The sequence below is a fragment of the Lontra canadensis genome, unplaced genomic scaffold, assembly GCF_010015895.1.
Source record: "Lontra canadensis isolate GAN:19392208 unplaced genomic scaffold, GSC_riverotter_1.0 scaffold68, whole genome shotgun sequence".
In the NCBI taxonomy this organism is placed as follows: Eukaryota; Metazoa; Chordata; class Mammalia; order Carnivora; family Mustelidae; genus Lontra; species Lontra canadensis.
In genome coordinates, this window is record NW_022631062.1 from 10,333,384 (window position 1) to 10,347,138 (window position 13,755).

Below are 13,755 nucleotides of genomic sequence, written 5' to 3' on the forward strand. Positions count from 1 at the left end.
GACCCCGCTTCCGCTCGGGACCTCCTTGAGGACCGGTTCATGAGATGGGAGTCCCCTCAGACCCTTGCTGGAAGCACCTAGGGAAGCCCGCGGCTATCAGCAATCCCTCCCCAGGTCATGGCTCTAGGAAACTCCTGGGAATATAGACAGTTGGGGGGTGCTGGGGAAAGGAGACGAGGGGTCTTTAGGGTCACCCCAGACATCGGCTGTCCATGGATGACACGCCTGTCCCTCTGTCTTTGTTTCTGGACACTCAGATATCCCACCCTCTCTGCTTCCGGCTGGTGTCCCAGTCCAGACCCTAGATCAGAGGACTCCCACTTGGATCCCTTCAGACCTCACCCAGACCCCAGGCCCCCTGCCGGGGACCCTGCCTGGATTTCGGACCCCTGTCCACAGACCACCCCCCGACTCCGCTCAGACCGTGGACTCCCACTCATGGAGTCGTCCTGCACCAGGAACGGGTGGGCCAGAGCTGCCCATCCCACACACCAGGGAGTGGGACAGGGGCAGAAGATACTGTCACTGTCCCTGATCCTGCTTGTGGGGTGCACGTGACCCAGCAGGGCGGACCCATATTCCCATGTGGCAGGGGATCCTGGAAAGGCTGTTTGGCCTCAGTTTCTCAGAGGGTCGCAAAGGCCAGAAGGAGTCTTCCTAACTCCGCTGGGGGGATGCACCAAGCAGGGGTGGGTCCTTAGTGTCTCAGATCCCCATGAGAAGCCAGTCCCCTGACCTGAGGAAAGGGGTCCAGCTGCGGGCCAGGTGCTGGGGGATGCCGGTAGCCCTGGGCTAGGGGGCCCCCTGCAGTCAGGCCTGGTGGATCCGGGTCCTAGGAGACTGAGTGGGGGGAGATCCTGGAGCTCAGTGGAGAGGTGTGGGATCCTCTGCGTTGGATCTTGGCAGGGGTGGGAGGTCTCGGCTGGTGTTGCGATGGATGCAAATCTGAAACTCACTGGCTGTTACAGTGCGGGGGTGGGGGGGGCATGTGACCTGGGGTCCTGCGCCCTGGCAGGCCTGAAGTTCTTGTGGGGCCAGGTTTAGGTGTCCCTTCAGAGGGTTCTGGGTAGGGGTTGGGGCGGGGACGTGGTTACTCTCAGTGGAAGTCCAATGATCCAAGAAGGGGTCTGCACAGGGTTGGGGGGTGGGGTGGGTTCCAGGGTCTGGGCGGGGACCAGGGCTGGGGTCTTCGACGGGTCCTGGGCGGGGGTGGGAAATCTGGGTGGGGGTCCCTACTCTAGGGACTACTAGGATCACTCCTCCTACTGAAGTCTGGGGTCAGGAGGGGTCAGGAAGGGGTCCCAAGTCGGGGTCCGGGTGCAGGGGAGGAGTCAGTACGCAGGGGTCTGGGGTGGGGGGGGGGGGTCCTCAGCTGGTGTCCGGGGTCAGGGAGGGGTAGGAGCGGGGTCCCCGGGAAGGGTCTGCTTGAGGTTCCAGGGTATTGGCCGGGCGGAAAGGTGTCCATGGGCAGGGTCCAGGGGTCTGGGTGGATCCGGGAGGGGTCTCGGAGTCGGGTCAGTGTTCCGGAAGGGGTTTCGGGGTTGGGGCGGGGTTGGGGAAGGGTCCCTGGGCGGGGTCCGGGGCTGGGGCGGGGTTCGGGGATCTGGGCGGAGTCGAGGAGGGGGTCCCCGGGTTGGGGCCATGGTCGGGGCGTGGTTCCGGGGATCTGGGCGGGGTCGCGAAGGGATCCCCGGGCGGGGTCCGGGGTCGGAGCGGGGTTCCGGGGAGCTGGGCGAGGTCGGGGAGGGGTCCCGGGGTCGGGCCCGGGGTCGGGGCGGAGTTCCGGGGATCGGGGCGGGGTCGGGGAGGGGTCCCGGGGTCGGGCCCGGGGTCGGGGCGGAGTTCCGGGGATCGGGGCGGGGTCGGGGAGGGGTCCCGGGGTCGGGCCCGGGGTCGGGGCGGGGTTCCGGGGGTCTGGGCGGGGTCGGGGAGGGGTCCCGGGGCGCGGTCCGGGGTCGGGGCGGGGTTCCGGGGGCCTGGGCGGGGTCGGGGAGGGGTCCCGGGGCGGGGTCCTGGTTCGCGGCCCCGGGCGAGCAGGCGGGCGGGCGCGGAGGGCGGGCCGCGCGGGCGCGTTTCCGCCGGCCGGTGTCGCGCCGGGTCCCGGGGGCGGGCGGCGGCGGGCGGCGCGGAAGCGGCGTCCGGGCAGCCATGTCGCCTTTGTCTGCGGCGCGGGCGGCCCTGCGGGTCTACGCGGTGGGCGCGGCGGTGATCCTGGCGCAGCTGCTGCGGCGCTGCCGCGGGGGCTTCGCGGAACCAGGTCAGCGGGGCGCGGGCGCGCGGCGGGGGGCAGCGGGCAGGGGACGGGGGGCGGCGGGGGCGTGGGCGACAGCGGGCGGAGGCGCGCTCCTCGCGCGGCGGGGCCCGGGGCGGGGGGCGCGGGCGGGCTGGCGGCGGGGGAGGCGCGCGGCGGGGGCTGGGGAGGCCGAGCGCGCCCCGGGAGCTTCTCGTGCGCGCGCGTCTCGGCTGCCCGCTCGCGCCTGCCCCGGGGCCGGGGTCTGCCGGAAGCCCGCGACCTCGGCCTCCGGGGTCACGGCCGGGCCCGCGCGCGCGCGGCAAGCCTCCCGCGCCCTCCGACCTCGGGCTGTGCGCGCGCCGGCGGGGGTCGTGCGGAGAGCGCGCGCGGGCCGGGAGCGCGACGGGGAAGCCCCGGAGGCGCCCCCCAGCCGGGGGTTAGGCGGCAGCGGCCTTCCCGGAAGGCCTGGCCGCGGCGCCGCGGGGCCCAGCGCGGCCGGCGCACTGGGCGAGCCGGGCCGGTGCTATGGGGACCGCTGCCTGCCGGGAGCCAACTCCGCGCCGCTGCCCGGAACACCGCCGCGCCCTCCCCAGGCCTCGGGGTCGGGACCCGCTCAAGCTCGGGTAAGCCCCGCGGGACCTCCGGCGTGCGCCCTGGGTCTCCACAGACGCATGCCCGGGGCCGCCAAGCCACAATCCCGGAGGCCTTTCTGCGTGCGCGGCTGCGCGGGGACGCACAGGAGCCCTCGTCTGTGGGCGCAGACATGCAGTTTATTTTTAGGTGACAAATAAGTGTTTTCCAAAACAAGGTTTTCCGTGGGAACTGGGGTGGGGAGCTGCCTCGTAGCTATGCGCGTTCCTGCCGGGCCTCCGAGGAGAGCCGCACTCCGAGCGCTGCTTGGGCAGTTGGAGTGTGCGAGGGGGGTCGGCTCGCCTCTGCACACTCTCCCGAGTGGAGCTGCACACGCACCATCTATCCTCGCCAAAATACACCTGACGTTCGGTCAGCGCTGCTGTGAAATGCCCACCTTCACTTACATGTTTCTTTTCTTTTTTGTGTGTGTTTTTCGTTGCCTTTTTTTTTTTTTTTGGATACGTACTGCACGGTCCCATAAGTGCATTTTTTCCTCCCTTACGATTTTTTCATCACATTTTCTCTTCTCCCTTCCTTGTAAGAATGCAGCATCCAGGGTTGACAATACACAAAATCACGTGTGAGTGCACCCTGTGTGTCCTGGGTCAGGTTTCTGGACGACAGCGGGCTTTTCCTGGTTATGTTTTGGGGACCGTCAGAAGTTATAAGCGGATTTTTCAGTGTGTGCCAACCCCCACGTGCTTCCAGGGGTCAACTGTGCCTCTGAATTCCTTTGTCTACCCATTCACGAGGGAGGGGGTCACACTTGGAGAACCTCTGGTCTGAGTAGGAACAAGACATTTCTCAGGGACCCCTACCCTCCCAGACCTCCACCGAGGGAAATGACTCTTTGTTTTTCTTGAGCGGAGCTTTTAACTTGTGTGATAACACTGGAATTTGTGCGGTTTTTTTTTTTCCCCCTTAAAACATATGTATACGTATTAGAAGTGAATGCAGGGTAAGAAGGAGCAGGCATTCCGGGGCTTGGGGACTGGAAAGTCAACATGTGTCTTTTCAATTACCTTGTAAACTGAGGAACAAGGAGAAACCGCCCCAGACCCATAGAGTACCACCGCTTACAGGTACCTGTGCGGTTTGGCTCTGAGACGGGTCTTGTCACCTGCCTGGGACCCGGAACCGGGAGCTTCCTGGCAAGACGGGCTCGATCTGGGAATGGAATTTAGCCTTGCACGTTGTGTCCCTGTGCGGGCACAGCGAACCGTGTGTTTGCAAAACTTGTTTGCCGTGTGTAGACGGGGATGGCGTGCTCTGTTCTTTCTACTTGTTGATTTAAAAGAAACAAAAATCTGTGGAAATACAGAGTCCTCGTGAAGGCATGTGCCAGCCAGAGGAATCCTTCTGGGGGTTCCCGAAGACGATCCTTTATACATAAGGACGGACTTTTCCTTGCTGGCCCTCCGCGAGCCCCAGCCTGTCTGTCGTCTCAGAAATGGTTGTAGATACTGGTGGGAGCGCGTCCCCGCCGTGGGTCTGCTCATGGCCCACATCTCCAAGCGGCAAACCATTGCTTTGCCTTTTAAAGCTTTTCTGATCTGCCTCTCACTGCACTGGGCGTTTGGACAAGAGCCATTGAACTCTGCCCTAGGCTTCCAGCTAAGCAGTAACAAAGACCCAGTTCCCATTTCCAGTTGGAAGTAACTCAACTTTTTTTTTCTTTCTTTCTTCTTCTTTTTTTTTTTTTTTAAATTCCAGGACCAGGAGGATGGTCTTGGACCTTCTAGAAAGGGGACTGTGTAGGGCACCTACGAGGTCTGCTGCCACTTAGATTGTAGGAAGAAAGAAAGAAAGAAGAGTGCAGCTGTCCTAAATGTTAAGATGTCTTATTTTCTTCACATTTGTCCAAAAGCAAGATCCTTTAGAGACTCGGGATGGATGGCCGTGCCTCTTCCGAGACGGTCTGATTTCCAGGTTCTCTGTCTTCTCCAGACTGTATCTAGGTGGCCCACGTGGTGAGGTGTGTCTCTTCATTGTATCTTAAAATACACGAGCTAAGGACCGCATTTTGTATCCGAACGTGACCCCAAAACTCAAGCTCTGGGCTAAGTGCTGCTCTCAGTTGCCCCGATGTGTAGACGCGTGGTGACGTGGGCAGGATCCACAAGGGTCATCCGTTGGAAATGAAACATCTCGATACATCAGTGGGTTCTGAAATGGAGACACTGTTTGGTGTGCTTTTTGGAGCGCAGTTATGATTTTGGAAGGAATTTTCCTTAAAAATTCCATGGGGGGGGTAAAGTGTGAGTGGCTCCGTCGGTGAAACGTCTGCCTTCGACTCAGATCGTGATCCCAGGGTCCTGGGATCGAGTCCCGCATTGGGTTCCGTGCTCAGCGTGGGGTTTGCTTCTCCCTCTCCCTCTGCCTGCTGCTCCCCTGTTGTGCTCTCCTTTTCTCTCAAGTAAATAAATAAAATCCTAAAAACAAATTCCATGGGAAGTAGGCAGGCTCCCTGGTATGGAAAATGGACTCGTTCATGCGTGCTAAACCTATGAAGGCCATACCCACCTCAAACTATGTCAGCCAGCCCACTTACCGAACTATTTTGGGAGGACTCCTAGTTTCCAGACTACAGGGCGTTGGAGCACCTATCCAGAGAAAGTGAATTCTTGTTGCTTTTGTGCACACGTGGACACGGACGGTGTCTCTAGGGAGGTGAAATGGGGGTACTCGAACTTTGTGATTGAGGGTCCCTTTCCTCTCCAAAAAAAGGGGGGACCCCAAACAACCATTTTGTTTAGGCTGCTAGGAATTAAACCAGAAATTTAAAACATATTTAAGATTGTGTTTAAAATAACAAAGACAAGCCACTTGCTTGTAACTACCAGTGACATGGGTTTTTCAGACGCCAAATAATTCCATTCCCCATGACAGAGTTCTCCAAGCCAGAGTAGGGTAGCGAGCCCGGTGGCCCCAGTGGTCTGTGTTTGCTGGCCTCCTGGGATCCATTCAGGCCGAGGGGAAGACGGCAGGCTCTCTGTCCTGCCATGTCTGCCTTCCCTGGGATGCGCAGTTTGGCGTCGTGGGAAGAACCCGGCTGTTTTCGCTGCAAAAGTCAGGACCCCCAGGAAGGCTTTGGGGATGGTTCCCCGGAGGTGCTCCGACCACCCGTCAGGATGAGTGCAGAAAGCCTGCCTTGAAGAAACCTTTACTGGTGACCCTGATTGACGCCACTGGGAGCCAAGTGGTACAGATGGTGGCCGAAAGATGGCCCTGCCCAGTGGCTGTCCAGGGGCTCATGGGAAACATCCCCTCCTTGTCACCTGCTTTCCTGGGGGGCCCCAAAGATTGTGACCTAAGTGATCTGACTGGGCTTGTGGAAGGTGCAGCTTTGGGGGTCCTCTTTCTGCAAATTGTGGCTGTGTCGGATCCCCTCCACCTGTGCCAGAGACCCTGGACCTCGTCTCTCCACTGTCTTCCTGCAGTTGGTCACAGTGACAATGTCCTTTGTCCAGCCCAGGTACCATGATGCCCCTTTATCCTGGGTGTTGTGACGTCTTCCAGGAAGACCTCATGTTGGCCAGCGTGGTAGGGTGTGGCTGTCTGACATGGGAGGCATTTCTGGCATGATGTTGAGGCTCAGTATCTTTTAAGGTTTTACCCTTGTCTTAAGAGTGCTCTGAGTAAGCCTTACCTTAGTACCACTGGCTTAGAAAGTCAAAAATTCATCCTTTCCCAGCTTTGGACACGAGAGTCTGAGATCCAGGTGGGGCAGGGCTACTGAGATCCAGGTGGGGCAGGGCCATGCTCCCTCGAGAAGCTGTAGGAGCGGGTCTTTTCTGCTTTTTTCAGCTTCTTGGAGCTCCTGGTTTGTGTCCACATCCCTCCCATGACCTTATAACATTTCACTTAATCATACCTGGGTCCTATTTCAAATAAGGTTCCATTCACAGGTTCTGCGAGTGCCCGAATTCTGGTAGGGGGCACTCTGTCATCCCCGCTAGACATTGAAATTGCGTTCTGGACATACTCCTGATACTCAGAAAATGCCTGGTTGGTGTTTTTTTTGTTTGTTTGTTTGTTTTTTAACCCCCTGAGCACTGTACAGTGGGTCGGAAAGTTGCAGACTCAACACACACCCTTGAATAGAATCCAGCTGCTGTTCTGGGGGTGTCCCTGCCCTGATCGGTGGCTCCGTGGGACAGAATGAGGGGGCATCAGGGACTGTAGGAACCTTGGGGTTTGGCTTCTAGGTGAACTCCCCTTTGAGAGTCTGTCGATGCTGAAACCGGAGCACAGCAAATGTGTATCTGTGCTCACAGGTATGACTGCCCCCGTGGGCGTTGTCAGAAGCTCCTGGATCAAGATGTCCATTACCATCCCACTAAAGTAACCGATGACGGATGTGCCAAAGATAAAAGGACCACATGCCACGTTCCAAGAGGCATCATTTGGAAAACGTAAAATTTGGGGAGGAAAAAAAAAAAAAAAAAAAGAAAACGTAACATTTGGAGGGAAAAAAAAAAAAAAAAGTTGCCATGCCTCTCAGCCAACTTAAAGACTGCTTTGTCCGAATTAAACCGTTTTTGCTTCTTGGATACCCGGGACCAGCCTCGGGGATGTAGTGCCTCACATGGTTGCTCAGAAGGAGGCTCGAGGTGCTGGTGCTGGTGGGTCCTCCTGGGCTGGCGGTCGAGCTGGGGCACGTAGGCTTCGGCAGGCCGCCTACAGTTTGTTCCCCCCGAAAGTGACCCCGCCTGGCTGGTGGCGAGATGGTGGACGGCCTAGCACAGGAAACGGTAAACAGCGGAGGTGGGCCAGGTGCTGTACAGACTGAGAAACTCAAAGACATGCATGTTTTCAGCCGCGCGGACTCCTGCGCGCATAGGAGTTCAGATGCGCACGTTTTCAGACGCGCGGAGTCGTGCACGCGTAGGAGCTCAGATGCGCACGTTTTCAGACGCGTGGAGTCGTGTGCACATATGAGCTCAGAGGCGCACATTTTCAATGTCGTGGAGTCGTGCGCGCATTGGAGCTCAGATACGCACGTTTTCAGACGCTTGGAGTCGCTGCGCACGCCGCACCTAGGAGTGACCTGCCGCAAAGAGGCGCTCATCTGTCAGAGCGCATCCTCCGCTTTCCAAAGGCCATGCGCACCGGGAAAGGCGGCCCCGTGGGGTCCCTCTGCCCTGCGGCTTGGGAGGAGACAGCTGCTTCGGCATGTGGCGTGCGCTTGGTGCTCGCAGGGCCCCCCCCTGTGCCTGGACCCATTCTCATGCTGTGTTTGTCTTGCTGCTTCTCAGCAGGTGCGCAGGAATGAGTGGAGGCCTCGCAGGCGGGCCGCGGCGCAGAAGCCATGGAGGCGAAAGGCCTGGACCCGTCCCAGACAGACCTCAAGCTAGTGGCCCACCCGCGCGCCAAGAGCAAAGTGTGGAAGTACTTCGGCTTCGACACCAACGCCGAGGGATGCATCTTGCAGTGGAAAAAGATATACTGTCGCATCTGCATGGCCCAGATCGCCTATTCCGGCAACACGTCCAACCTCTCCTATCACCTGGAGAAGAATCACCCGGACGAGTTCTGTGAGTTCGTCAAGAGCAACACGGAGCAGATGCGTGAGGCCTTCGCCACCGCCTTCTCCAAGCTGAAGCCCGAGGCGTCGCAGCTGACCCCACCGGACACGCTGGCTGCCAAGGCCGGCCATGGCCACGAGAGCAAGCGGCAGCAGGAGCTCACGGCTGCCGTCATCGGCCTCATCTGCGAGGGCCTGTATCCCGCGTCCATCGTGGACGAGCCCACGTTCAAAGTGTTGCTGAAGACGGCCGACCCCAGGTACGAGCTGCCCAGCAGGAAATTCTTGTGCAGCAAGGCCATCCCCGAGAAGTACGGCGCCGTCCGCGAGGCCGTCCTCAAGGAGCTCAGCGACGCGTCCTGGTGCGGCATCTCCACGGACATGTGGAGGAGCGAGAACCAGAATCGGGCCTATGTTACTCTGGCCGCCCACTTCCTAGGTGGCGGGGCCCCCGGCTGCCTGTCCGTGGGCTCCCGCTGCCTGAAGACCTTCGAGGTTCCCGAGGACAACACGGCCGAGTCCATCACCAGGGTCCTGTACGAGGCCTTCATCGAGTGGGGCATCAGCGCGAAGGTGTTTGGGGCCACCACGGACTGCGGCAAGGACATCGTGAAGGCGTGCTCCCTGCTGGACATCTCGGTGCAGATGCCCTGCCTGGGCCACACGTTCAACGCGGGCATCCAGCAGGCCCTGCAGCTGCCCAAGCTGGCCGGGCTGCTGGCCCGCTGCCGCAAGCTGGTGGAGTACTTCCAGCAGTCCACGGTGGCCATGTACATGCTCTACGAGAAGCAGAAGCAGCAGAACATGGCGCACTGTATGCTGGTCAGCAACCGCGTGTCCTGGTGGGGTAGCACGCTGGCCATGCTCCAGCGCCTCAAGGAGCAGCAGTTTGTCATTGCGGGCGTGCTGGTGGAGGACAGCAACAACCACCACCTGATGCTGGAGGCCGCCGAGTGGGCCACCATCGAGGGCCTGGTGGAGCTGCTGCAGCCCTTCAAGCAGGTGGCCGAGATGCTGTCGGCCTCCAAGTACCCCACCATCAGCATGGTGAAGCCGCTCTTGCACATGCTGCTGAACACCACGCTGAACATCAAGGAGACCGACTGCAAGGAGCTCAGCATGGCCAAGGAGGTCATCGCCAAGGAGCTGTCCAAGACCTACCAGGAGGCGCCCGAGATCGACATGTTCCTGAACGTGGCCACCTTCCTGGACCCCCGCTATAAGCGCCTGCCCTTCCTGTCCGCCTTCGAGAGGCAGCAGGTGGAGAACAGGGTGGTGGAGGAGGCCAAGGGCCTGCTGGACAAGGTCAAGGACGGCGGCGGCTACCGGGCGGCGGAGGACAAGATGTTCGCGCTGCCCGAGGAGCCGCCGGTGAAGAAGCTGGTGCTGGCGTCCCCGCCGCCGCCCACCAGCGTCATCAACAGCATGCTGGCCGAGATCTTCTGCCAGGCGGGCGGCGTGGAGGACCAGGAGGAGTGGCACGCGCAGGTGGTGGAGGAGCTCAGCAACTTCAAGTCGCAGAAGGTGCTGGGCCTCAACGAGGACCCCCTCAAGTGGTGGTCCGACCGCCTGGCGCTCTTCCCCGTGCTGCCCAAGGTGCTGCAGAAGTATTGGTGCGTGGCGGCCACGCGCGTCTTTCCCGAGCGGCTCTTCGGCACCTCCGCCAACGTGGTCAGCGCCAAGAGGAACAGGCTCGCCCCGGCGCATGTGGACGAGCAGATTTTCCTGTACGAGAACGCGCGCAGCGGCGCGGAGGCCGAGCCCGAGGACGAGGACGAGGGGGAGTGGGGCCTGGACCACGAGCAGGTGTTCCCCCTCGGGGACGCCGTGCACGCCGGCTTCTTTGGGATCAGGGACAGCGGCTTCGTGTAGGTGCCCGTGCGGTGGGGGTGGGTCCCCGTGGCGCTGGCCCCCCGTAGGGTGCTCTGCTGTAAATACCCCCGTGCGCATATGCGTGGGTGGCCTTGCGTGGGGGAGCGAACGCACAGGAGAGAAAGACGGGGCTGCCGCGCCTTCCCTCTGCAAGCCCCCAGCGAAGGGGCAGAAACAGCAAGGGAAAGTTCCAGAAGTCCCCTCGTGCACCTGCTGGCTGCTGATTGCAGATGACAGCTCGGGCAGCCAGCACAGCCAGCAGGGAGAGACGGCCGGAGGGAGGGAGCCCCCTTCCCTTCCTACATAAATAAATTCCACTCCCAAAGCCGTCCTACTCTCCATTGGGGGGTTTGCGGTAAACCCCTGAAAAACATCCAAACTCGCGCATCGTTCCCAGCCCACATGCCTTCCAAAGGCCTTCGCAGACCTGTTGCGCACGTGAGGTCACGTTTACTATCCAGCGGAAGTGCGCGCCTTGCCTTTGGCACGGCCGGGGATGCCACGCTCCAACCCACGTGCCCCGAGTGGAGCAACCACAAGCTTTAGGTTTGGTGCAGAGCGTGAAAGGGGCCGTGGGGACAACGCAGGAAAAGAGGTGTCTTCTGCCTTTTGTACCGTTGCTGCAGTTTGCTCTGTGCCTGTGGTCCTGGTGATGCCGCTGCGCATGGGTCCTGAGCATTCTCGCGCGTGCGTGTGTGTGACTGCAGCTGTGTGTGTGTGTGTATGTGTGTGTATGTGTCCCCAGGATGACCACAAGGTCCCCCGCCCTCGGGAGCCCTGCTTTCCAAAATTACCAGGGACCCAAGTGTGCCGAGGGTGATTTTGATTTTTCCAGGGGGCCACGGACTCTTGCGTTCTGTCTTTTCAGGGCCCCACCACAGGGGCCTGCTGACTTTTAAAACACGGACGATGGGACACTTTCGCCTTGATTTTGGGGTCGCTCCTGCTGCTCGCGGAAACCCCAGCTGCTGGCAACGTTCTGCGTGGCCGAGCACCTCCAAGACTATCACAGACTTTTAAGGAGGCGGATGTGTCCGTGTCCTCGGGGGGCTTACCCCCGTGCTGTCGACCAGGGGCGAGACTTGTATCTTGATGCATCTGACTGGGTTTGAGCCTTCCTCACGGTATCTATTTTTTGTGGGTTTTTTTTTTTCGTTTTTTTCTTATTTAACGCTTTCGAATTTGACTCTTGTTCAATAAACCCAAGAAGCGGATGAGCTCCTAATTGATTGGTCTGATGTGTTTTCATTGTGATGGAAGCCCTTCAGCGAGGAGGGAGGCTTTTGTTGCTTTCTTCAAAGACATTTCCGGGCCACAAAGAGCAGAGTCCATGGTGCTTTCTTCTGGGGTCCTTGGCAATGACAAAGGCTGTGATCCATTCTGGATATTTGCGCATCCCAAAATGTACGTAAATAAAGCCGCCGCTTGGTGACCGGCTGTCTGGTGGACGGCCTTTTGCATTTTCCTTCGTGTGAGTAAGGCCGCCACTTGGTGACGTGACGCAGGGGAGCAGGCCTTTTGCATCTTCCTTCACTGGCTTGTGTTTGCACGGGAATGGTTTTATGAGCCTGGGCCTGTCTGACTGGTGAGCGTGGACCTTTCGTCTTGTATAGGCATCTGGCTGTTGTCCAACTTGTCCTTCCTCCTTTTCACAGGGCACCCCACAGGCAGACACATGGACACGGCACGGTAGTCGGCACCGGCTGACCTCTTCCTGCAGGGAATGGGTTGCCTTGTTGCTAGGCGGGGGCTAAATAAATACTTCCTTTTCACACACAGACACGTGGAGTTGAGAGGGGCCACTTTTCAGCCGTGGTCACTGACATAGCCGATGAGTGACGCTCCCCAGGGAGCATGCCCTTGGCCGCGTCTGGTGGGCACCGAATGTGCCTGTCGCTGACCACGGCTGCTACGCACACAGCCCACAGCCCAGATGCATTCTCCTGTCTAGGTCTGCACCCCGCTTGGCTTCCTCACCTGTGTGGGTCGCCTATGTGGGATTTATGCTCATGTCTTACTCTAAAGCCCTAAGTCTGAGCTGCGTTGTTGTTGTCGTGGGAGTTAATCTGGGGGGCTTCCCGGAGTTGGTTCTTGGGTGCCATGGAGGTTCAGTCCCGCTTAGTGTCATTCTGTGTGACAGGCTTTCAGGACCTGGGGCAGATCTGGTTCCTGTCGTCCCTGAGAAAGGAGGTATTTGTGGCTTCTTGCAGCATGTGGTGCCATCAGGATGTGGCCATGGTCCTGTGACTCTGCACACGGCATGCTACGGACGCCAATCTCCCTTGCACATCTTCCACAAAACGTCCCTGCCCTTCTGACATTGCTCCAACCATCTGCAAACACAAGACCCATTTAGGATTTAGCAGAACAGTTCCTATGAAGCCCGCCATCCTATCCTCTGGGGTCCCAAGGCACACTCATCAGCCCTGTCCTGTTAGATCACGGGCATCTCAGCTGTCTGATAGAGTCCTGTGCCCACACCCCACTTCCCAGGACATGGCCTGATCTGTGGTGTGGACCAGCTCTGCTTGGCAGAAACACAGACCCAGGCTCCCTTGTGGGATCCCATGATTCCAAACCTGCGTCATCCCTGGGTTCCCCGGGTGCCTCTGCCTGTCAGGACCTTGTAGTCTGTTTTTCCAAGGTTGGGTGGGCTCTGTGCAGCCCGTTGGTTGTTTGGTAATGTTGGCCTTCGTTATTCTGGGAGGATTCTCAGAATATCCACTCAGAGCTCAGACCTCTGGTGACAGACAACCTCGAGATGCTCATCCAGCCTCCTAATCCAGGGTGATTTGGCTCCTTGGTTGTCCCAGATGTGCTGCATTCTCGGGGAGACATGGGACGAGGCATGCATTTCGCAGGTGGCAGATAGCACATGCTGAGGAAGGGGCTTCCTGGCAGGAATGGGCCGTTCTCTGTTAGAACCTGTCTGTAGAGCAGGGTGTTTCCTGAGAGTTTTTATTGTGGGGTGAATGGCACCCTTCCTTCTCATCTCAGATGTTCAGAGTTCTGGGAGATGGTGCTTGAGGAGGCTTTTATTCCTGGGAAGGTCATGGCTGGGTTTTCCTGGAAAGGACCCATTGGCTGCACAGCAGGCAGCAAAGATGGTGCCACGTGCACAGTATCGGGGACATCAGCACTGTCCTTTGTGGGCAGCTGGAAATTTCACTGTGATTACATCCCTGCCTAGTGGGTTACGTCCGTAGTAAGCCTTGTGATTCCATGTCTGCGTCAAAGGGATCCCATACATGTATGTATATATCCTGTCTATATTCTCTTTATGTGTATATTCTACCTTCATATAAATTGTCTATGTTTCTGTGTTATCTATCATGTATTTGTTATTTGTCAATCCATCATCCAGCCACCCCTTCTTCCATCCGTCTATCCATCTATCCATCTACTCACCCATTCTTTCACCTGCCCACCCATCCATCCATCTATCCATCCATCCCTCCTTCCCTTTCCATCCATTTATCCATCCATCCAC

General features: G+C 58.9%; 2 protein-coding genes across 3 annotated transcripts in view; both read left to right on the top strand.

The window, feature by feature from the left end:
• The first annotated feature begins 2,060 nt into the window (after nt 1-2,060).
• DHRSX (dehydrogenase/reductase X-linked) overlaps nt 2,061-13,755 on the top strand; it is a 154,179-nt gene continuing 142,484 nt past the window's right edge. The window contains exon 1 of the mRNA XM_032880249.1: nt 2,061-2,257. Within this exon, the coding sequence (XP_032736140.1) occupies nt 2,149-2,257 (109 nt within the window). The 5' untranslated portion in view covers nt 2,061-2,148. The remainder of the gene's footprint in view (nt 2,258-13,755) is intronic.
• Nucleotides 2,144-10,471, top strand: ZBED1 (zinc finger BED-type containing 1). Of its 2 annotated transcripts, none has more exons than XM_032880247.1 (2): nt 2,144-2,257; nt 8,125-10,471. In XM_032880247.1, the coding sequence occupies exon 2, from the start codon at nt 8,178-8,180 to the stop codon at nt 10,263-10,265; it is 2,088 nt and encodes a 695-aa protein (XP_032736138.1). In that variant the 5' UTR covers nt 2,144-2,257; nt 8,125-8,177; the 3' UTR covers nt 10,266-10,471. The 2 variants fall into 2 exon arrangements, with proteins under 2 accessions (XP_032736138.1, XP_032736139.1); XM_032880248.1 differs by lacking the exon at nt 2,144-2,257 and adding an exon at nt 2,759-2,856.

Bases quoted from the DNA above. Each gene is read 5' to 3' on its own strand.
- ZBED1 (XM_032880247.1), top strand. From the start codon at position 8,178: ATGGAGGCGAAAGGCCTGGACCCGTCCCAGACAGACCTCAAGCTAGTG.